Raw genomic sequence first — 25,458 nt, forward strand, 5'->3', positions numbered from 1 at the left:
GGGGAAGAGAATAAAGATATGATGCACCAATGCAGACCAGTTCATTGCTATTAAGAAGTTGGATATGGTTATTGTCCGTGTGAACCATGAAATATTAAGCTGTGGCATTTAGCCCTAATAAACACGAGTCTAAATCACCTGTTGTCTCATTAAAACAAAAAGATTACCGATATGAGTAAATGTAACCATTTTTAGGCAGTTTCTATATGGATCTCTGTGTATATGTCTATGTATGAAAACTGTGTCATTTTATAGCAAAAGGGTGGCAGTCATTATAGTCCACTAAGGTAAATATGTTTGAGGATGAGTGTGCATGTCCCCACTATCTCCAGTGACTCTCCAGTGTTTATCCCGACGCTGCAGCCACTCGTCCGTGCTCCGGTTTATTAGAAACGAGAGGCCGAGTGGGTGGATCAGCCTGAACTGGGCTGCGTGTTCTGCTTTAAGCCACTCGGCTAATCTGTCTGTTTGCATTTCTAATTTGTGTGTGCGTGTGTGTCTGATCAATGCAGGCACTGATCACAGCCTTCACATGGAGAGTTCATGTGATCGCTGGTTTGGTTTTGTCTCAGTCGACACACAGCAGAGCTGAGCCACCTCTGTTTAAACTGAATCACAATAAAAAGAACGAAGGACCTGAAGACGAGCAAATGGTCCTGACTCACTGTTGAAGGCAGTGAAAACACCTGTAAAGCACAATGACAGCAGATGATTAATATGATTCAGCTTCAGAGTAATTGGTTTTCCTGTTGTGCTGTTATAAATGGACAGTTCCTGGAATCGCTCTATTACAAACGAATTGGAAAACACACTCTCTGACCGCAGGTCCAGTGACCAGCCTGATTTCTCCCGAGGCTATTTTGTGGTTCCATCCTGGCGCTGTTACAATTAAATAAAGCAGCATAATGAAGTAAATCTCATTTAGCTGTGAGAGTCCACCAAGACAATCAGCAGTTGTCGCAGATTTGCGCTACAGATATCGATTGTCTGTCCAACACTGTAGGAATAACAGATGGGAGCTCTGGTTAAGATGAGGCTTTCCTTAAACCACTTCACTCTGCAGCAAGCTCTCCTCATTTCACTCAGTGTGTGCCTGTGTGTGAATGATGGAAAAGCCACCGTAAAGCAGATTTATATCACAGTCATAAAGCTGATTTATATCAGTGAACAAGTCAGCGATTGAGTGTTAGTGTTAATTTATGCTAATGCACCACTGCAGAATTCACTAACAGGGCTCGCAAAATTTCAAACCCCCTGGTAGCCCTTCGGGCAGGCACTCTTCAGTTTTTGGTAGCCCAAGATAAATTTAAGTAGCCCGAAAAAAAAAGAGAACAATGTTTTGAAAGAGACAATGATGTTTTGTTTCATTTACAATATTATATACTAAATTATATTGTAAAGGAAACAAAACATAAATCACAAAAATGTTCAAACACAAATTACAACTGTATAAAAATTCCAATCAACTCAAATTGGTTCTAATTGAACAGTGTGCTGTTTGGACTGAGCCCTCCTCACCTCCCAGCCTTATATATTAAGAACATATCGTATTTTCCGCACTATAAGGCGCACTTAAAATCCTTTAATTTTCTCAAAAATCATCAGTGCGTCTTATGTATGAATTCTGGTTGTGCTTACTGACCTCGAACCGATTTTATGTGGTACACGGCGCTCAAAACTGTCAAAAATGTTTTAGTCTGACTTTGCTGAGCTACGAAGCCGCACCGCTTGATGGATTGTAGGAGCATTACAGCTACCGTACTCGGGAGCCTCGTGGAGTAATCTGGGTCCTAAACTCCGTCCTTTTCAGGTCCCAAACTCAAACGAACACTGCAGCATCACTGAGAGTTAGAACCTAAATTCTTTCATCTTTAATAAAATCATCAGCGTTGCTGCTTTACCAGGTGTAACTATGAAGTTTAACATCCAGGCATCCATGAAAACAGGATTTATTACATTCAACAGAGTTAGAAGTTAGCAGGAAGTTAGCTCGCTAGCTTCCACCTAAACATGATATAGCATGTTCTGACTGAGAGATTTCTGAATAAATTCAAACGTACAGCTCTGTTATCACTTCCAACATAAATGAAGACAGAAAACTAAACAGCAGTGACGTTTGTAGGGTTACTGAAGTTGGGCTAGCTGGTATATAATGATGTGCTACGTGATTGCTAGCAACACAGCTATGTTAGCATAAACAGTGAAGCTGGAGGATGAAGCTAACTTTTTTCCACTCGATAAAAGTTAACGTGAAGGTTCCTGATGGTTAGAGACAAATGCAATCGCATGGCAGGATGCTGTAAACAGACCAAACTTCAGCAGGAGAACAACTGAGATAATCCATCCACAGGACCAGGTTAGTCATTAATATACTGCAACAACATGGGAACAGAGCAGCTGTTAGAGGATTCAGCATTAATGAATCAATGGTACAGAAGAGGAGGAAGCAAGATTTAGTTGAGTAAAGTTTGACTTATCTGACTGTTTTGTTTCGCTTAAAGCGCCTTATGGTCTGAAAAATACGGTATTATGTATATTATTTTCTTCGACTCCAAGTACCCAAGGAAGCACAGTGCGGGAACAAACTGCACATGGCAGCTTCAGTAATCACATGCTGGAAAAAGCACCTGGCTTTACAATTTTGTAACCCATTGGCTAACTTAGCCTCTGGGAGCAATGGCCAATTTATCAGGTCTTCTGTTGGAGCCAGCAGATATTCAGGGCAAGATTTCAGCACACACTTCCCCCATTACCCCCCGAATACAAACGTTAACATGCAGAGTAGTACAAAAATGAACCTAATTCCTAAAAATGTGGGGTTTTGGTGCCCCTAGGTGTCTCCATCCCAAAGGCCAGTTCTGTTTGTATGCTAACAAAGCCTTGATGATGCAGTTTAAGACCAAGCCTTCAACCCCCCCACCACCAACAAAACACTGGATTTAAAAAAATTGGCTTGACCCCCAAGGAAAGGTGTTCAGATGCAGAACACCAGCAGTAACAGAATCAAGAAAAGACAGCACGCTGGTGTAAGAGATGGGATTGTTACCAAACATACAGTACAGACAGATACAGGAATTAGCTTCAGTATGGCATAGCTATCTCAGGGGCCTATGATGTGAGAGGCATTTAGACACAGTTTCTGAATTTTAACATGAAAAGAATACACAAAGCCAGCATACATCGCCCACTGTTTAAATGAGAGAACAGAGGAAACATGACTGAAAGCTAGAAATATAAATCCTTTCATTTAAGGATGCCAGAACAAAACCCTTTCATTACATTAAGCATACTGCAGTTGCTTTACAGCATCCAAACTGATTAAAAATGTATGAAGAGCAGCGACAGAAAACAGGCCGGCTTCTTTGTAAAGCTGCCTGTTTGCTGGACTGCAGCCATGTGTGAAGTGTGTTTAAGGAGAGATTTTTCCCTTCAACACATATCCGAGTGCATCGAGTCAGCCAGCTGTTTAGCAGGAAGACATGGTGGGTCAGTAAATGGAAGGTCCTGTGAACAGCAGGTGATGATAGTGGTTGAGCCGCGGCCTCTCAGAGGCTGCAGCTCTTATTGCCTGGTGATTCATCCATCAGCCCGGTGCTCTCTTCACATGGTAATACCCTGACAGAGTGTGTAATGCAGGTATGGGACCACAGAGTGATGACTGCTTTTGTCTGACTAGCGGCTCAGCATTCACTCACTCTGTGTGTTTATTAGCAACATATTGGCCTTTCAGAGCTGGAGCTGATTGATTTTGCACGCTTCTCCTAGCAGCTTCTGTCTGGGGGGGTGGGGCTGTGTCACTCAGTCCCGCCCCTAGAGGAAAAAGGAAAGCACTGCGTACATTCAAATAAGCTATTTTGCTTATGAAGGCTTCTAGCTGGGAGAAGTGAGCCAGAAGTAGCTCCATGGCACCCATAATAAGAGCTGTTTGAATTGTCCAAACGCTTTGGAAACGAGTGACAGTGCTTCCTTTTTTTACCTCCTATAACTCAGAGCACACTGGAGCATCTTTTGTCAAAGGACCATCACATATTTGCATAAGTGCTCTGACGTCTCCGAAAACGTCAGAGCACTTATGCAAATATGTGGTGTCTTGATAAACTGAGCAGATATTTGAGGTTTACACAGCTACATTCTCACCTGAAAATATGTTAAACGTTTATTTTGTGGCCCAGAAAGAATAATAAGAGTAATATTAAAACTAAGTAGCTGCCGCCATTGTTGGAACCTGTAATTGGCTGGGCCGTGCTCTCAATTCTGGGATAGGTTGGGCCACAAAGGTCACACCGGACCCATCCTTCAAATCTGGGGAAGAGGAGGACGCATTTTGAGGAGTCTACAAATGTCGTTGCATTGCTGTGACGTAATCTGCCTACAAATGCAGCCTCAGCAGGATGCAGCCTATGAATTTGGATACGATACTTCTTCTTCTTGGGTGTTTAACGGCAGCTGGCATCCTTGTAGATTCATTGCTGCCATTTACTGTTTCGGTCCGTTATACTAATGCTACTTATTCCTGCGTCTTTCAGGATCTTACAAAGCTTCAAACGACATGCCGACTATTAAATTAGTCATCGGTGATTTTGATAGTCGACGTAATCGTGACTAGTCAACTAATCGTGGCAGCCCTACATCCAACAATTCATGAAAATGGAAAAAGAAAATGCGCTGCTGCAAATCATTAGTAAATCTGGTCCTATATGTTCTTCTTTCAAACTCCAGTCTGTGCAATGAAGTGTTATTTTTCACAGGATGTTCTCATTTAAACGACCTGCATGAAATAACAGAGTAAGAACATTACATTGCATTTCGCAGTCCCTCTTCTGCACATTGCAGTTTCATATTGGGAGACATCCAGCGTCACATTGTTATGGAGGGTAGTGTAAGCAGTGTGATGTCATTCGGATTCTCAGCACTCCGCTTTTCTCTTTTTCAAAGTTCTTATGAGTCTTGGATGATGTTTTTTGTCGAGGTCAAGGAAAGTGGTTTGGAAAAGGAAGCCGTGTCCTAGTTAGAAGACCTGAGAACCACAGAGGGAATTTTTTTTTTCTGAAAACATACAAAATGAAGAAAATCAGATATTAGAGATACTTGATGTGAGATTAAATGGATACAGCAGGATTAAGCAAAAATGCAAAAACTGGAAAAAGACAATAAAAGACATGATCAAAGAGCTTACCAAAGCAGAAAGGAAAACTAGCTTGTGTAAATTAAACTAAAAGGATTAGACATAACATAAAATGAATTACTTCATCAACAATTATCACAAGAATTAACTGAGATGCTAATTTATTTTCTTAAGATTCCAGAAGGTAGTGAATGTTCGTTCCAGATTTATACATCAGAGCAGGGCGATATGACCAACAATATTTATCACCATATACATTTGAAAATATGTGATAACGATATAACTGACCATATAATTGACACGAAACAAAATACTTTACAACTCCACAACTTTATTAGTGCAAAGCAAAAAAAAATGTATTTTCACTTAAACAAGCAGCTGTTTTTTGCATTAACGTTATATAAAAATGTAACAGAGCAAACTCCTCGCTGACAGTTTAACCAAAAGGCGTTTCCAGTGGAAACTGGCCGACATGTCCTCAGCATAACCATGTATAATATCCACAACACTTAAACAGAGGTTATACACACACAATACGGTAACATTATGTTGAAGCACAATACGTATCACTCCGCGAGGCTCCGCCTACGACAGCCGTAATGCTCCGACAATCCATCAAGCGGTGCGGCTTCGTAGCTTAGCAAAGTCGTACTGAAACATGTGACAGATTTTTGAGCGCCGTGCACATAAAATCGTTTCGAGGTCAGTAAACACAACCAGAGTTCATACATAAGGCGCATGGGATTATAAGGGGCTCTGTCGACTTTCAGAAAAATCAAAGGATTGATTTTAAGTGCGCCGTATTTTCCAAACAACACGGTAATAACGACGGCCCGCTAGCATGCGCTACCAGAAATAGTGCTTTGTTGTGTATCTGACGGACGAAAGCTAAACCAGTTCCACACCAGTGAAGCTGCAGCATTTTTACGAACCAGTTCTGGTTCATGGTTTCATTCAACGATCCGCTTTCACTCTTCTCATTCTGCGTCGCCGCCATGTGCGCATGTAAACAAAGGCACTGCGCATGCGCGTTTTACCCATATTCTATCGCCATATTTCATTTTCCTATCGTTGCCCAAAATTACACCGGTATTACCGTGAACGGTATGATATGGCCCAGCCCTACATCAAAGTATGCGAGGGAATTGTAGCAGCAGCCAGCTAGCAACCTAGCCAACAACGACCTGCTACTCCAAGCAGCCCCGCCTATAATTATACAAAACTTGATCCGAGGAGAGCAGCCTTAGAGAGCACAGCTGTGTTTCCAGAAAGCCCCTAACAACAAACGCGACTAAAACCAAATGACTAAAATCGCAATTTTATCGTAACGTCGTGTGTAGGATGGGCTTATTAGAGTAAAGCTGATGAAGAGAAGTTTTCATTTCCACTGTGCACAATAATCCACGAAGGTTTTGTATTTACACACTGTAGGTGAAATCCTCCATGTTTGGAAACTGTGGAGAAAAAGATGCGTTTAGTTTTTTAACAGGTTAATGCAGACACTTTGTTACCATTCAGTTCATTTAGATCTAGAAACTGTTCATTTTTACAGGAGATGAACCAGAATTTGGTGCATAAAAGGCCACATATCACTTTCTGATGTTTTTTGATAAGTTGTTGGCCCAGCAGGAGCCTCTTAATTTAATTTAAATTCGCGAAACGTTATGCCCTCCATATTTCCTGCCTCCATGGGCTGGGCTGACAGAGGGAAGAAGAAGTTGGCCTCTGGCTTCGCTCCTAGACTGAGTTTATCTAGCAACACCCAGCTGTCACTGAGACACACACACACACACACACACACACACACACACACACACACACACACACACACACAGCCTCAAAGTTCAGCAGTGTTTGTGAGTATTCAGCAAACAGAAAGTTACTTTGGATGATTCACTAGTGAGGATTTAATCCTGTTTGGTTTTTTGTTTGAGTTTCGTGTGTGTGTTTGTGTGTAGGTTCACATGAGCCTTCATTTGTGTGTCCTTTTTATCTCCATGTGTGTTCAGTCAGGCCGCCGTGTCACAGGTTTCTGGGTTTGACTTGTTGTTTGTTTTATCTTTAATACTTTTATGCTGAGTTTGGAACATGAAATCGTGGCTACAGCTCATCAAAGCCGGCCAAGCTCGCATTGATCATGATTGGAACGCTTTCTTAAATCAACAGTCGCAGCAGGCTGACATCAGACAGCCTGTTACACCCTGGTGCGTCTTCAGTCTAACTGGTTTCTGTAGGGCAGCGGTCTCCAACCTTTTTTGCACCACGGACCGGTTTATGCCCGGCAATATTTTCACGGACCGGCCTTTAAGGTGTCGCGGATAACTACAACAAAATAAAAGTAGTACCGGTACCGAAAAAAAGATTTATTCATAACACACGTGAAAAGACCCAGGAACACAGAGTAAATGATAAAAACGATAACAAACTAACGCTGAAAACCGATAAAAACCCTGAAAACCAGACATTTCACACCTGAGCCTCAACTCTCGCGGCCCGGTACCGAACGACTCACGGACCGGTACCGGTCCGAGGCCCGGGGGTTGGGGAACGCTGCTGTAGGGGACAGGATTTGATTTTTACTAGCAGGGGCGGGGCTAAAGGGGTGGCACTGCCCCCACTGAAACGTAATTGGCTACTCCTGGTGCCACAACCCCGCACGTGTTTGTCATATCAAAGCAAAGTCCTGATTCGTTTTTCTCTGGGAGAAACAGTGTTGTACTTCTCAGTGCATCGATATTGTTACAGGGCGGCTCGCAGTGCATGCTCATGAAGCCGTTACGTTGGTGCACCAAAGTGTTTGCTTTGGTGTTTATTTCTGATGTAACTGTTAGTCCTGCCATGCAGGATCTGAATCTTTCATCTAAGATCACAGTGGTCTCATCAGGTCTGCGTGTCCTGCAAACATGACACTAACACACTGTTTGCCTTGAACAGTCTGTGTGAACTAAAAATCAGCCCTGCTGCTGTTAATGAATAACAGTAAGCTATTAACTAACGTTTTTTTTAACTTTTGTAGTATTTGGACTCGTAACTCTTGTGAACTTGTGTCTTGTCAAGCTTGTAGCTGAGTTTTCTTGGTAAACGAACTTAACAGAGTTTACCAAGCCAGCTGGTTGCTAGCATCACCTGAGAGCTACGCTCTGTGAGACCGTATAAGCAGAGCAAGATGAACGGATGGTTCAAAGCGGTTTGTATCTGACTGTGTATTTAAACCCAGACAACCATCGAACGCTTTCCCTGAATGTTTAGGTAACCATATAGTAGTGTTATAATTCTTATATTACATCATTCTTTAGCTAACGATACCTGAAGCTGCATTTTTCTACTTGAACAACGTTAGTTAGGCTGGCAGACTCGGTCAGACTTCTTCTCTGTCCAATGTGTGACAGCCAGTGAAATGATTGGAGCTGCTGTGGGAGGATTTGCAGTCAGGCACACGTGTAATGAATCGGCCCTCACATGCCCTGAGGCGCTTCCAGCCCTCAAACTGTTTCATTAGTGTTTGTGTCAGTGGAGAGTTTGGGGGTCCCAGTGTGGCCCAGGATGTGATTTTCCAGCGTTTTACTCTGACCCCACTAACAACCTGAGGAAAACACTGGGCTGCTGTCACTCCTAACAGAGTGCAGGAAATGTCCCAGACAGTACCCTGTCCTGGTGTCTCTCCCTGTGCCTCCTTGTTATTGCAGAGGAGAGTGCATGCCAGACTTTTCAGGGGTTACTACAGTTAGGATCATTTGCTTCCAGCAAAGGTATCGATTAAACGCCAGTAACGCATTGATCCTGTGTGGCACATTCAGGACTGAGAGGGGTTCTTGAGAATTATAGTAATGAACACTGCTACTCTTATTTCAGGATCAAAGTCAACATATTTTATTCAATTTAAAATGTAATCACTTTATAAATGATGAACTAGCAAGCACAAATAATCATTGAAAATACAAAATAAAAGCCGAGGACTTGTGCAGCAATATTATGAACTCCAGCTGGTTAATTACAGAATTAATTATGTGCAAAGGTCAGCGAGTACTGACTTAGCAGCGGTTCCATCTCAGGGCACGCAGGGCAATCGCTTGGAGTGAGTACTGTGAATGACAGTGGTAGTTTCAGCCATCTGTGGGAGGAGCTTAGAGTGACATAAACAGGACACGACAGAAGCTGCAGAGCAGGCAGGTTCACGGCATGCTGTGGATGCTTCAGTTCAAAAAACCAAAAAACTTTGTGAAACATTATCTGCTGTTTCTGCACACCTGCAGCTTCAGGCTGCTGCTCCCTGCTGTCTATGTTGATGTTCTGTCTGAAAATAGGTGGTTGAACTGGGCAATCACCCACTGCTGCCCAGCTACATCTAAAAGCCCCACGCTTAGTTCTGCTCCAGTTCCCTCTGTGCAGTCGGAGGATGGGGGTGTTAAATCACACGGCTCTAAAATCATGTAGCAGCATGAGTGTTTGTGAGCTGGACATGGATAATGTATGAGCATTTACACCAAGCAGGTACAGACCATCAGACAGAGAGCAGAATCTCAACCACCACAGAGGCCAACAGGAAAACAAGCTGTGATTGTCTGTCAGCTTCGTTTTCATGTTAAAGCAAGCTGCCGTTCACATAAGAAGGTTTAGATCACTAATGTCCTTAACCTTAACATTTAAATCTCAAAACAATGTACGTTTCTGTGCAAACAGAGTCGACACATTCCCAGTTTGTTCTATTTTTAGAATGTATTTCAAACTAAAAATGCAATTTTAAACCAAACCATAAAAAATGAAGCAAACACGTATCTGTGCTAAGAAGCTTTTGCTCTCCTCCAAAAACAACTAGCTGTACATAAATTGCCAGGTCGACTCATTCAGGTCTGACTGCAGCCAGCAGTCTTAAATCAAACACTTCAATAAACGGTTTTTAAAACGATGGTTTCAGCTGAAAGTTCGACGCAGGACCAAAGTACGGCTAATGCAAAATAAGTGCATCCATGTGAAGGCTTACAGAGCTGCTGCAGATGTGTGACACGTTTTCTACCAATGAAGAAGAAAAATGAAGTTTCCCAAAAGTGACTCACCGCTAACTCCACTAACTCCACCCTCTGCACCGCGAGACAGACGGGGTTTAAGTGTCAAGCGGGTGGGTGAGCAATGAAGCCTTCTACTGCAGCGTTGTGGATTAACTGCAGGCCTTTCAGGGAGCTTTAAGGACAGCTGTAATTAACGCAGTAATAACAAATGCACGGACTGCTTTGGAGCATCAGTCTGCAGGAATTCATGATTTTAGCTTGTGCAGATCAGACGAGGCCGGCCTGTTTAAATGACACATCCTGGTCAAACATGACTCCGAGGTTTTCACAGTCATACTAGAGGCAAACATGATGCCAGAGTACATCTACAGTGAAGTGTAGGAGCAGTGGCAGTCTGATGCTGGGGGATGGTTGCTGATTAAGGGTCAGGGTGAGACTCCAACTTCGGGGAAACATGAACTCTGAGACTGTTAAAAGAAACATTTTTGCCTCAAGAGCTGGGATGGACTTACTGCTGATGAAGGTTGGCACAGTTAGCTCTTAGTTTCAGTTCGGTTAAGTTCACTTTGTTGATGCTTTTTTCCTTTTTGGTTAATGAGCCAGTTTAGTGTGAAAGCTAACATGCTGAGGGACACAGACTATCAAACACTGTAAAACTGCATTTGCAGAGTATTTGTGAGAAGCTTGTTAGCGTCTCTCCTGTCTTTGTCCAATGAATCAGTTTTGTGGCTGTTTTAAGCAGCAGTTTGTCACATTTCTGTTCTTGAAGGATCAAACATGGCGTTGAGATTTTCCTCCTCATATCTTGACCCGCAGGACTCCTGTGAGTGCATCAGCACAACTTGTCCCTTTTAAATTCAGTCCGTGTCTTTCTTTCTGATGGACATGAGACAGTGTGATAGATATTTACTGCAGTTTCATAAAGTTTGAAAATAATGTGCTTTAAAGCAACCGCGTTGTTGCATATGGTGAGGAGCTCGTACAGAAGATCGTTCTGCTGTTTTTAGCTTGTTTGAGTGTCAGAGACGGCTGGAGGCTGAGAAGCCTTTCATATTGTCAGGAACATGCTGTGCATTTATAACACTGACACGTGTTTGCAGTCCCATAACGATCTCACACACAGAGAAGACTGTTTTATTCAAGCCTTCCTAGCATCTGAATGTTTTGTGGACCTGACAGTTTAAGTTTACTTTAAGATGAAGTGTTGAGCTTCGCTCTGTAAAGGCACCGATCCACGGTGTGGTGAGGCTGCTCTTCCTCTGATGGAGGGAGAAGTTTCTGCTGGACTTTCTTGGTTTTGTCCGTGGTCTCTCTACTGTCCTCTTTCCTGTCTTCTCTTTAACCTCAAACCAAAACTGGTCAAGGTCAAAACGACTCATTTAAGTCTCGTTTTTCTCCCCACCGTGATAGAGAGCGCGGCGAATTGTACTTTGGTTACTTTCTGAAGTCCCTTGAAACAACGTTGTCATTAAACCCTGAGGACATGATGAAGCTGCATTGAGAGTTTGTATTCATTCATTGTGTTACACTCCTTTCTGCCCGGCGCAGCAGAGATGGTGCTGTTAATGATTCATAGTTAGGAGAACAGATCAAACAGCCACAGGCTTCAGAAACACAAATGTATGTGATTCCACTCAAGCTGTATTCTAATGTGTCCGACACAACAACGAATGTTGTAAATGTTGTGGGTGCGTGCATAGATTTACCAACAGTTACTGACAGGATACAAGCAGACGCTCGTTCACGCAGTCGTTGCCGTTCCCCTGCCGCCGTCACAGCCGCCTCTCGTAGCTCTCATCGGTTGCTATTTTTCGCTCGTCGTCAGTGCGTCAAACACCTTCTACCTCTAACACCAGTAAAAATAAAACGTGTTTCTGTCAGCTGAGAAGTGAATTAATTAACAGTGAATGTGAAATATAAGCTGAATATTTTACTCCATGTCACACACAGATTTGTCTAATGTTCTAACTTCATACACTGAGGACTGTTGGGTAGGAACTCCTAACCTTTGATAGAAATTAAAAAAACTCAGTTAATTTTTAATGCATTTACCACACAGCAGGGAAGCAGATCAGTATTTTACTGAGGCATGAACTCTACTGAAGTTAGTGATCCCCTGACTTTTCCTTCAGGGCTACCAGCGAGTCTCCCCGTCAGTGTCTGTGTTTGTTCACTGGCAGAGCCGAGCGGAGGTTCGAAGAGTTTCCAGCCCCACAGACCTGCTGATGAGTCTTATTGATAATCCAAGACAGTGCAGAGCACTGACGTTAGTCAGCTGCACTGATTGTCACTGTAACTTGTGAGAAAGGAAATGAAATCAGTGCTGATTATGGCTGGACGAGAGCCACAACCTGCCTGGTGCCTGGTGAATGAGCTCCACATCCTGGTGTCTGTTACGGAGACGCTGCTCTATAAAAGCAGTCAGGTCTTCTTTGGCTCACCGTGTTCTCACGTCGAAGCTACAAAACTTTACATTGCAGTTGGAACAATGTAGCAACTTTCACATGTTGACAGTTGAACATAATTGAACGATTCTGCTTTGTTTACATTTTCACAGAGATGCTTTGTGATTACCCTCCAACAGTGACACACGCACTTTATTCCTGGCAGATAGTTGATGCGCTTTAACCCACGAGGCAGTAAAGCAGCTCCACGTTCTTCTTTCCAGATGATTTTTGAGGAAATGTAATAAAATGTGTTTGTGACGGGATTAAACAAGCAGTTTAAAAAGGCCGGCTTGGACCATGTTCCATCATTAGCAGAAACGTGAGTCATTAAAAGTGTGTAACGCTGACTTGACTGAAGATATCACAGAAACTTTGTTGTGGGAGAGGCAAACAACATTTCACATCAACACATTTCTGTGTTATCACATTCCTTCTCTCCACCGGCCTGTTTGGCTTATTAGTGCTTGTCAGAAGCAGCGTTTGGACAGAAACAAAGCCTCAGCCCCCCCTCTCCCCCAGCTGGGGTGGAAGAAGCTGTTCTGGATGCACTGACTTGTTGTTAATGTGCAAGCTGTGATGAGCTGACATTTGCCATTGACAGCTTTGTTCCGCATGAGTGTGCTGTGTCTGCTCACGTCACACTGTCAACAGAGTTGCACTGATTTCTGGCTAAATGCAGTCACAGCATTGCGCGCCTCCCCCGGGCATCACAGAAGCCATTTCCTCTGTGAAGGTGCGCTAAAGCTGGCAAGCACACAAAGAGGAGAGCGTTGCATGGTCTTCCTGCAGAAAGCTGCTCCCATCTCTGCTTTACTCCTGCAAATCCCGTCTTCAGCTTTGGGATTTACAGGCTGGATAAACTCTCGGGCCAGGTCCACCAGTCTCTCCTCAAACGCTCATCTAAATGCGACTCAGGTTTCACATCAATTTACTCCGTTACTTTTTTCTTCTCTGAAATTCTCCTTAAGCGGCTTTGAAGAAAAAAGCCACTGTGATTGGTTGTGTCCAGGTTTCATCGAGTGTTGAGTTGTTAATACTTACGAAGACAGCATAATTGGGATAAAACATTCCCTTTGTGCATTAGTTTCAGCTCTCCCGTTATAGATCAAGCCTTCTCGTTTACAGTGTCGCACGCCGGCTCTTCTCTAAAAGTCACAGTTTAGTTTAACTTGAGCCCAGCTGATGGAAGGAGAGCCAACAAGATTTATCACGAAGGAGCAAAAGTTTTAAAAGCTATTTGGAGGTGAGATTGTGGGCACGTCAGGCTAACTGATGTTGTCAGTTGGTTGCTGGCTGCAGCTCTGCATCGCCCTGCCTGTGGAAACCGTTCAGGTCCTCAAAGGGTGCCAGGCCAGTGCTGCATAAGCCTCGTGTTGCTCCTTTCTGCACCCACAGACATCTAAAGCTGGGGGCCTGCAGGGACCAGCAGGGGCCCTCGGCAGACGAGCTTCATGACCACAGATCCTCCCCAGTCTGAGGCGTCTTCTTTCCCACAGATTACAGTATCGATATCGCTGATTACATGTGCTGTCATAATTAAGCAGCTCTGGTGTGAATGTGCAGCAAAATGCACAAATGTCATATAGATAAAGCAGAAAGTATAACTGATTAATAAAATATCACCTGTTTCACGCACACAGTGTAGACAGCAGTTATTAACGAGCAGTGAAATTCTGACAGCCCCATGCTGGACGAGAAAAGTGTGTCGCTGTGTCAGCACATGAGTTATTCATGCTGTTCGTCTGAATACAGATAAAACGGTCACAGTGAAAAGCCTGAATTTCAGCAAAAACTAAGGAAAGTTTTGGAGATAAAACCGTCTGTGACGTCTGTACAGGACGAGCTGTTTCAGTGGGACAAAAGCTGCTGCAGAGAAACAAACGTTTGTCTTGGCCTGCACGCACCGCTGATGCCGGTGTCTGTCTTCTCTCTTCAACAGTGAGCTTCCTGGACTGCGGCGGGGGGAAAGTCTGGTTCCAGGTTGAAGATAAACATGATTTCAGTGTGAATGAGGACGGTGGGGTCTACGCCCTGCACCACCTAAACCTGCTGGGAAAGGAGAAGGCTGTGCTGGTCTACGCCCATGACCTGCACACGAAACAGGTCTGGAAGGCCAGAATTCATCTCCGTGTTCATCCGAGCAACAGCACTCAAACGGAGGTAAAAGCATTCAAAGGCCTTTTTAAAACTTTACAGTTTTCATGTTTTTGATATTCTCATATTTGTCTTATGTTTTGATAAGAGACCGAAACAGGCCGACTCATCTGACTGTACAGACTCATGAGGAACGCTGTTAGCCAGTTATGAAGACGGGAGCTGTCCATAAAGGACAAGACTATTTTTATACCAGGCTGTAAACATGTACACATGGGGCCTGACTCACGCTTGGAGCCCGTCTGTGCCAGCGTGTCACCCACAGATGAATTAGGTCTAATTAAACCAGGTAAACAAAATGTTTAGGAAGCCAATAAAGGAGAAGCTCTGCTAACTGTGCAGATAATTGGTCCAGCATCACCATGACCAAGCCGAGGCAGCCCAACAGCAAAGCAATGACATGCATGCGCCTCAGCGCCAATCATCATATTAAATATACCACGTGTTTGAAGCTCGATGATCTAAGTGTATCACAGCAGGCTGACAGTCGAATCTCTAGTTTTGATTCTTTTATTGAATAGTTTGAAAGTTCTTCATCTACACAGGCAGAAAAGCAGAATCGCAGTCCCTTTTTGAATAGTAATGACTTAATTAACACATTCAGAACTCGACAGTGTTAACACATACCTGTATGCACGTCTGAGGAAGCCAGTATGTGAGAGAAATCTCCCCCCTGCTTCAGCATGAACACATATAAAATCACAGCTTCTGCAGCCCAGCAGGCATCTGAGGTTGGCCAAGTGCTGATTGCAGAGACAAAGCAAGTCAAACAGCCATCTGTTAGTTTGTTTCATGTACAACAGTGATAATAAGGCCCTCTGCATGTATTTAGACAAGGCAGCAGCTTTGATTGGCTGTTCTTATAAACAGGGCCCAGAAATAGCTGGCTGCCATATGCTTTAGCTGCTATCAGAATCACTCGCTGCAGTCGGCGAGGAGGAGAATCGCAGAGGGTGAAAGAAGCTGTCAACAATCCTTCGTAAGGAAGACTCATGAGGACGAGCCATCGCAGCTAACAGCCAGTCATTTGCCAGCAGTGTCAGCATCGAGGCCTTCAGCTGAGAGGCAGGACCGGGGTTGTTATCCAATGGAAGTGTGGAGTGAGACAAACAGGCGTCACATTTGCAGCTCGCCAGGCTCCACATGGCTGCAAATCGAGCCTTTGACCTTTGCTTGTTTTGGAAAAGTTAGACATCGCCGTGTTTAGTAATCCCTGCAACGTTACAGTAGATGTCAGAATAATCAGAGACTTAACAGGGAACGGTACTCTGTGCTGTCCACAGAGTCAGCTGTCCGACTAAGAAGGATAAGCAGCCGTATTCATTCCGGTCAGCTGACAGAGTCGAAGACGAAGTTGTGAATCGGCAGACGGGGAGGGGGGGTTACTCATCAGCATCCCTTCTTCTGTTGCTTCACCTGGAAACCTCTGCTGAATGATCATAGAAAGATAAACCTACATCAAATATCACAGCGGTGAAAATGATGCAGAGGAACAAATTATAGAGTGACGTGTTATACAGATCTGCTCAGACAGTGGCAGACTCACACGAAGCCCGAAGAACAGCAACTACATAAGTATCATATAAATATGCTGAATTGCACCAGTGTAGTTACAGCGTGGACTCTGAGCAGAGCACCACCCGTCCTGCTACCGTGCACCTCTCTGCCACCAGCGTCACACAGGAGGCTGTGACGGCGTGATGTCGCTGGGCGAGTGGTTGGTGAGGTTAGCCATGAATGATGCTGAGGAAGAGTGAGCAGGAACGTGGAAGATGAAGAACTGACAGGCACACAGTTGGCTGTCACACACTCACACACACATATATAAGAGTAAGAACAAAAATGCTAAAACTAGAGGACACGTTGACCACTAAAGCTGATGAACGCTCTGCCTGAGATGAGCCAGCCTCCATAATGTTGCACGTATCCATCGAACGAGTCACACGTCCTCTCTGAAGCTCTGTTTCATTTATTTTCATTTCCACGTCTTCTCCTTTCATATTTTTGATCATTGCTAAGAAATGAGAGTTTTTAACTCCACACATATCAAATCGTTGTTTTATAAAGCAGACCTCTGTGTGAGAGTGCATGTTGCTCCTACACAAGCTGGTTTCTAATGAGAAGAGAAATAAGAAGAAAGTATGAACTCAAACAATAAGCGTGCTCCAGATCACTTTGAATCGTTTATGCAGGCCTGGCGTTTTTTGCACTGATGCCAAATCAATCGTGTTTGCTATAAAAATGAAATAAAATGTTGGAAACACAGAAGAGTACATCTGCTTCCTCTGCGACCTCAGATGACTCTTTGCTGGCTGGAAATGACGCTTCTGTTCAGTCAGTGCTGCTAGTGATATATGAACATAATTTATTGTGCAGTGTATCATATAAATCCATTGTACTGTATGCCAGAGTATTCTTGGTATAACATTTAATTGAATCGGGTCCTGCAGAGAGTAGCCCTCCCCATCTCCAAGGTCAGGGGCTGCACGGCTCCTGTGCAGGTGCATTGTGGGAGAGTAAATGAGAGGCTCCTTCTTTTTTTCTTATCGTCGTCTGTGAGGCCTGCAGTGTCACTGCAGATCTGTGGCTGCAGAGGACACACACACACACGCCCACACATGCTGACAGGTGGTGGTCATTTATCAGGCAGACTATAATGAGAGCATTAATCCAAGCCACTGGAATGAGGTCAGAAATACCCTGAGTCACCGAGCCGTCCCTGCGCTCTGTGTGTGTGTAACCCTGAGCTGAATATACACGATGCTTGTTTACTGTCTCTGCAGGTAAAGCTCGGTGATGCAACACTGACTCAGCAGGTACCAGAGATCTTGTTTCCATGGCGCAGCGTGGTTGTCAGAGGCGATGGTACTCTGAGGCGGGTGAAGAGGGACTGGGTCATTCCGCCTATCAACGTTCCCGAGAACTCACGAGGACAGTTCCCTGAGGACCTAGTCAGAGTAAGACACACACACAGACACACACAACAAGGCCTGTCTTACTGTGGCTGTGAGGACTGAAGAGAAGGAAGAAAACAGGGAAAACAAACAGGAAAATAAAGCAAAGAGCAAAATGTCTGGAAAAGATAATCAAATGTGACCCAAATGGACAGCACGACAAAATAAAGCCAATGAAATACCCAGGAAACAGGATCCTCGTTAGCCTGTTTCAACAATGAGCTAATGCAGTCTGACAGAGTGCTATAGCAGCTATGCACCAGCATACTGCGTATAAGAGATGGATGTAGTGATTAGTCTTTGATGTCCATAATGATATGACGATGATATTTAGTGTATGATGCTATCAGCCAAGCCTAGCCTGCTTGGTTAGCAGCCATAAATGTGCAGCTGCATCTCAGAGCAGTGTTTCCCACGAGTGTTAGTGTTTGTGGTCCAGAGGAGGGACACAGACAAGAACATGACTGACATTAACAAGTTTATCCTCTGAAAATATTTTATTTTCCAAAAGCTTTGTGAGATATACCTAAAGAATAAACCAGCTAGCTCTCAATGAGCCTCATATCCTGTGGTTTAACTTCAGCTTCACTAATGAGCTCAGCTGTCCTCGGACTCCTGTCTGCCACCAAGCAGCTGACGCAGCACCAGCATAGCTGCAGCCAGTCGGACACTCGACACAGGAAGCGGCTAGCTGGTTAGCAGCAACTGAGCTGAACAAGAGGAAGGATTGTAAACTAGTAAATCCAACTAAGCACACATATGCCTACAGATAGACAGATGCCTGCTAGGAGATCACACACTGGAAACACTGCTGCACAGACTGAATAGTCAGTACCATCAGCCATGCAGCAAACTGTAATATTTCTCACATAATTGCATTTAAATATGCAAAAAGCAGCAGCAGCAGCTTCAGTTAAGTGACTGACACTACATGACATTAGCTGAGGTGTGGACTGTGATGGCAGCCATCTGTCACAGCAGCCCCAAAAACATCAGCTTTCAGGTGGATCGTAGAGAACTTTACCATTAATTCACAAACGTACCAAATATGTTCATGAACTTTGTCTTAAAAGGTAAAAGTTGGTCTCAAACAGAGTATTTTAACAAGAGTCTGTGTGGAATCACTGGATTGTGAGTCAACCTCAACTGGTCCAGAACAAGAAATCATTTCTCTTCATTTCTCAGCCCCGAATGCTGCAGCGTGCCCTGAAACAAGGCCATGTTGGATTTACTGGATTCAGTGGACACTGGATGCACACAAATGTTTTGCTTTGGCAGAAACTTAAACAAATGAGTTAAATCAACACAACGTATTCATATTCAATAAACCTGTGTGTTTGTGTTCTGAAAACGCGATTGAAACAAGTTTAGATGAAGTAAGTTGAACTCTTGTTTTAATCCTTCATAATTTTGTCATTTTATTTCAACACTATTCAGTAACTTTTACCCCAGTACTACTTGGTCACTTAAATACCACATGTTGTCTTCATATTACATAATGTTCAGCAAAGTCTGGTTAACATAAAAGTTGAAGGGATCTACAACAACTACTGTCCTCCTGTCTGTAGCCTGGTTGCAGGGGCGTAACCCTAGAGCGATAGGTTACACCCTGGACAGCTCACCAGTCTTTCACATAGAGACAAACATCTATTTGCGCCAGATTGTGGATTCGAACCCAGGACCTGCTTACTGTGAGGCAACAGCACGAACCACCACGCCACCAATCCTGGCTTATCTAAAATGGAAAGCTATGATTTCAAGGCCACGTTTTTGTCCTTGACAGGTTAAACACAGTAAATAGAGCTAGCATGCACGGGGTGTGTAGTGTCTGCCTCCAGTGATTTTCCTGTGGTGTGAAATCTCGTGTGGTCTTGTGAATTTCGTGAGTCCAGCAACTAACCACTCCTACTAGATTGTATCAGGTCACCTCAACAAGAACAAATGAAGTTGTTGAATTTCGTACAGATCCTACATGATTTAATTACGTAAAATGTTTGTGTTCAAATTACAAGTTAGACTTTTTTAATATAACGACCACCCAATGTCCTTTTTTCGGTAAACCAAAAGAAGTAGAGGCGGCTGCTCGACTTGACTGAGATGGACGCCTTCCTCAAACCACGACCCAAAGCGCGCGAGACTGAAATCCCGTGCGAGATTTAACACTGCTATATTATTGACTTACTTCACTCGAACATGATATGAACAATTTAATCTACACTATATAGTTACACTTAACTTTAAAGCCCGAGGCACTTGTGTTAAAGACACGCTGCTTACATAAATCCAAGAGCCGGCCAATCCCTTTTTTCAGTGCGATTGGAAACTTGAAACACTTAAAGGGTCACATCCAGTGACCTCAGAGCCAATCAGAGATTTACAGCAGAGCAAGACCATGCAGTAAATTTTAGAGCAGACATGCACCTATGAATAAAAAATGAACTCAATACTAATGATGACATCTATGAAGAGTCCAAATATGATGATAAAATACTACTAATGCTGAGTTAGATAAGTGTGCTGTGAAAAATGAGTCGTATCTGTGCCTTCAAAGCACAAAATAAAACTTTGCTCACCAAGGTCCACGTAGAAATATATAGAAGCTAAACGAATTCTGATGCTGGCCTTCTTCATTCTTCGTTGTTCTTCAGCACATGGAGCTGGATTCGGCTGTCGGGCGTAGGCTGGTTCAGCTGTGTTTGTGTAGAGGGTGCAGGCAGGGAGCTACACGTGGGTTGGAGAGGTGGACCATTGTTCATATTCAAATAAACCTGGTTCTTTTTTAAAGGAATATTTTCATTTAAAATATGTTTTTAATTTTGATCAACAGAGATAGTTTCAGTGGTTTAGTCGGGATATGAGCAGTGCTTTCTCTACATGTTAGACTTCACGTTACAGTCAGCTACATTCTTTTCATGAATCACTTCTTTAACTCCCAAAGCTTAGTAAGAGACACAGCATCCATCATGTAAACTCTACACTTACACTTTCTGTGGGCTGCAGGAAGACATGAGGCTCTCTCTGTGTTCCTCATGAATCAGACGTGCTTCCTGTAACCCGATGACCTTTGAAACCTTTGGCAACATTTCTTCTGACACAGTACACATGTAATAAATCACTTTAGTTACTTTAACAATGGCAGCCTTGCAGAGCAAACAGCCTCCACACATAATACGTAATTATTATGAAACCAGTTATGCAGCTGTGACTGCTGTAATAGAGATGAAGTAGGTAGAGAATGACAAATGCAGCTGCAGCGTTAGCCTCGCTAAGAACTATTTTATCCAGCAGGAGTCTCAAACTCACACTGGTTTGATCCTCAGGGAGCCAGACACGTGGATCTATAATCTACTTCTTTAAGTGTAAAGAACTGTAAGTCTGTTCTAATATTTCAAAGCAGAACACAAACAGCAAAACAACCAAATGTCAACATTATTTCTTACCAAATGCACATTCAACCTAAGAGCAGCAACTTTGGCATACTGACTGTTTGGAGCTGTGTATATGTAGGAGATACAGTGCTGCACAGTTATATGTGACCTTTGCAGAATATAAGACTACATGTCAGTGCTGGTCCATTTCTAAATGTAACTTTAGGAAAAAAGAAATAGTCCATGTTGTGAAATCTCCGGCAGGTAGATATCTGTGCTCTTTAGCACACAATGAGCCGTGCAGATGGAGAAAGAGGCAGCTTACCTTTCAGACTGAATTTGATTTGTACATGGATCATTTATTCTTTGCTTCTGTTTGAGTGTTTTCAAACGTAGCCTTCCCTCTGGCTCCGCCCAGTATCTCCAAATAAATGCATTAATTCGGAGACGTCTTCATCTTGTTCTGAGACTTGTAAACATGTGTGTGTGCATGTCGAGCATCTTTGCAGCACCCCCTCGCTCTTTAATGCCGTGATGATGTGGACAATGTGCAGAATATTGAAGGTGCTCCAGACATCACAGTTTATTTTAGCTTCACCACATTTCCTTTCCTGAGCTGCTTCAGGCTCCTGCTGCGTGTTGCCTGTGCAAGCCTAAAGTCATCGTGACACACAAGACACATCCAGGTCAAACTCACAACGTAGCTCCACTTTTGGTTTCATTATATTCTTACATTTAAGAAAAGATGGCAGTCGTGCTCAGCAGAAAGAAGCAGCTCCCAGAATACTGTGACAGCAGCAGATGCTCACAAAGAATGTCGACTTCAACATAGAAAGTTTGTTTTTTAATGCAGATTTGATGTTATTTACCACCTCCACTGTTCTCCCAGCTCTGCGTTTCCTGTAGTAAACACTTCCTGTGCCCTTTGTGCTTCTATCTGTTATTTAGATCCGCTCAGACCGGGATAAGAACCGAATGCTGCGCTACAGTGTGACGGGACCTGGGGCTGACCAGCCTCCCACTGGGATCTTCATCATTAACCCCATCTCAGGCCAGCTGTCGGTCACCAAGCCTCTGGACAGAGAGCACATCTCCAATTTCCACGTAAGACTGTGGGCGTGCCAGCGAAGGTCAAAGACGGAGCAAATGATGAATGCTTTAGTGATCGGTGTGTTAGCTCCTCTGGCTGCATGTTAAACCGAGGTCTGTGGTTAATATGCGATACAAACGTCTGCAGCGTTGCGTCTCGGTTCCTTCTTCCTTGTTGCACTGAGCGTTCTTGCATGGTAGATATGTCATAGCGTTAGTGTGTGCTCTTCAAAGTGTTTTCTGTGGCCAGCCAAAGATGAGCTCTTTCTATTTAAGTAACTTTAAAAGTACTAAAAGTTTCACCTTAGATTACATAAAGTGCGGTTTAACACCAACCCTAACACTTAGGACCTGCCTCTGGAGGCATGAGTCTGCTCCCAGTCAGCACGCTGCTCTGTGTCGTCCCTCGCGTTTTCATGTTATATCTGTGCTGTCACTCTCTCCTGGATTTATTCTCTCTCATGCAGAGATGATGAAGACATTCCTTTAAAAAAGCCACTTGGTGTTTGCTTACTATATCTGCTACCGTCACAAACAGCTCCGAGAGCAGAGTCTAACCTTTTGATCTGTAGGAATGCACACACAACTCACACGGGGGAGTGGAAATCTGGAGTCGCAGCAGGTTGATTTGCATTTAAGCTGTGTGATGAATATTCATGTGATTGGATGTAGTTGTCAGAGCTAGGAGCTGGGATTGGCCTGCATGTTTATTCATGAGGGAGGCTTTGGCTCTTTGAGAGCCTCATACAGATGCACTGTAAAGGAATGACTTCTCAGGGCCAATCAATACCTATATTCAGCATCTTTGACCACATTATGCTGAATAAATACATCACATATGCACCTGATTTAAACTAAGGCCATCAAAAATAAAATAGATGTTTGATTTTCAAAGTGGGAGTATGTTCCTTGAAAAGTTGTTTTTCCAAAGTTTTGTGTTAGCTTTGATGGTTTTGATCTTTGAGCAGATTATTTAATATTAATTACAAAGCACTGTTTTGTAGCTTTTATGCTGAAACCTCCAGAGATGCATTCAACTACACAACAAATGGCATATAGCATGTTTTCTGCAGGTGCTGGTATAAACTTTAGGCTGCATACATGTTATTCTAAAGTAATCATTCCAGAGCATCTCCAAATTCTGCACAGTTTGGTCTTTGGCACATGTGCCGTGACCGACCAGTATTAGAATAATAAGCAGTTTAAGGGTCCTCTTTCAGTATATAGGTGGTCCACACCATGGCTGATCACCAAAGTCCAATTCCACTGATGTGTGTCATGACTGTGTTAGGCTACAGTGCCCGTACCCCGTCCTGCTTCAAGGGATAGTCTGGGCCGTGGTTTAGTTGAACTCACAGTGCGCTTGAACTGCAATAGCTATGTGCAGTCAAGCACAACTCGCTTCCTGAACCACAGCTGCCTCTGCTATAATCACTGTTAGCTATTTCATTCATTAATTGTTCTTTAAGGTATTCGAGAGGACCATATGATTCACACACTGGTGCAAAAAGTTTTGCCAAGATGAAACAACAAAATGCATTAAAATTGCCAGGAAAGGAGTATTTATGTAACAGGTGTACAAACTGTATTGTGCACAGCGCGGTTGGTGCAGCCTGGGCTGGAGGCACAAGTGCATGTGTGTGTACATGCATTTCTGAAATAAATCAGTTCATAAAAGTGAAATGTTTAGCAAAACAAAATGGTCACAATCACTTATTAAGAGTAGTGCTAGTGTAGTGTGAGTGTAAGTGTAGTCCGATGTAGTGCGAGTGTAGTGTGAGTGTAGTGTAAGTGAGGTGTGAGTGTAGTGTGAGTGTAGTGTGAGTGTAGTGTAAGTGTAGTGTAAGTGAGGTGTGAGTGTAGTGTGAGCGTAGTGTAAGTGGTGTGTGATTGTAGTGTGAGTGTAGTGTAAGTGAGGTGTGAGTGTAGTGTGAGTGTAGTGTAAGTGAGGTGTGAGTGTAGTGTGAGTGTAGTGTGAGTGTAGTGTGAGTGTAGTGTAAGTGAGAGTGTAGTGTGAGTGTAGTTTGAGAGTGTGTGTGAGAGTAGTGTGAGAGTGTAGTGTAGTGTGATGTAGTGTGAGTGTAGTGAGTGTAGTGTAAGTGTAGTGTGAGTAGTAAGTGTAGTGTGAGTGTAGTGTGAGCGTAGTGTAAGTGGAGTGTGATTGTAGTGTGAGTGTAGTGTGAGTGTAGTGTGAGTGTAGTTGAGTGTAGTGTAAGTGAGGTGAGTGTAGTGTGAGTGTGTGAGTGTAGTGTGAGAGTAGTGTGAGTGTAGTGTAAGTGTAGTGCGAGTGTAGTGCGAGTAGTGTAAGTGTAGTGTGAGTGTAGTGGAGTGTAGTGGAGTGTAGTGTGAGTGTAGTTAAGTGTAGTGTGAGTGAGGTGTGAGTGTAGTGCGAGTGTAGTGTGAGTGTAGTGCGAGTGTGAGTGTAGTGCGAGTGTAGTGTGAGTGTGTAGTGTAAGTGAGGTGTGAGAGTAGTGTGAGCGTAGTGTAAGTGTAGTGCGAATGTTGTGAGAGTGTGAGTGTAGTTTGAGTGTAGTGTAAGTGAGGTGTGATGTAGTGTGAAGTGTAGTGTAGTGGTAGTGTGAGTGTAGTGAGTGTAGTGTTATTGTATTGCGAGTGTGAGTGTAGTTTGAGTGTAGTGTAAGTGAAGTGTGAGAGTAGTGTAAGTGTAGTGTAAGTGTAGTGTGAGTGTAGTGCGTGTGAGTGTAGTGGAGTGTGTGAGTGTAGTTTGAGTGTAGTGTAAGTGAGGTGTGAGTGTAGTGTGAGTGTAGTGAGTGTGAGTGTAGTGTGAGTGTAGTGTAGTGTAGTGTGAGTGTAGTGCGAGTGTGAGTGTAATTGAGTGTAGTTTGAGTAGTAGTGTAAGTGTAGGTGTGAGATGTAGTGTGACTGTAGTGGAGTGTAGTGTGAGTGTAGTGTGAGTGTAGTTTGAGTGTAGTGTAAGTGAGGTGGAGTAGTGTGAGTGTAGTGTAGTGTGAGTGTAGTTGAGTGTGTGAGTGTAGTGTGAGTGTAGTTCGAGTGTGAGTGTAGTTTGAGAGTAGTGCGAGTGTAGTGAGAGTGTAGTGTGAGTGTAGTGTGAGTGTAGTGTGAGTGTAGTGCGAGTGTGAGTGTAGTTTGAGTGTAGTGTGACTGTAGTGAGAGTGCAGTGTAAGTGTAGTGCGAGTGTAGTGCGAGTGTAGTGTGAGTGAGGTGTGAGAGTAGTGTGAGTGTAGTGCGAGTGTAGTGCGAGTGTGAGTGTAGTTTGAGAGTAGTGCGAGTGTAGTGAGAGTGTAGTGTGAGTGTAGTGCGAGTGTGACTGTAGTGAGAGTGTAGTATGAGTGT

At 43.6% G+C, this 25,458-nt stretch overlaps 1 protein-coding gene across 1 annotated transcript in view; it reads left to right on the forward strand.

Annotated features, from left to right (window-relative positions):
* The window catches only part of LOC102297691 (cadherin-2), a 102,120-nt gene that overhangs the window by 37,557 nt on the left and 39,105 nt on the right, over positions 1-25,458 (forward strand). The window contains exons 3-5 of the mRNA XM_042222074.1: positions 14,518-14,738; positions 17,516-17,689; positions 22,003-22,158. Coding sequence (XP_042078008.1) covers positions 14,518-14,738; positions 17,516-17,689; positions 22,003-22,158 — 551 coding nt within the window. The remainder of the gene's footprint in view (positions 1-14,517; positions 14,739-17,515; positions 17,690-22,002; positions 22,159-25,458) is intronic.

This window comes from Haplochromis burtoni, unplaced genomic scaffold, assembly GCF_018398535.1.
Source record: "Haplochromis burtoni strain Fernald_Lab_line unplaced genomic scaffold, NCSU_Asbu1 Contig_5, whole genome shotgun sequence".
NCBI lineage: Eukaryota > Metazoa > Chordata > Actinopteri > Cichliformes > Cichlidae > Haplochromis > Haplochromis burtoni.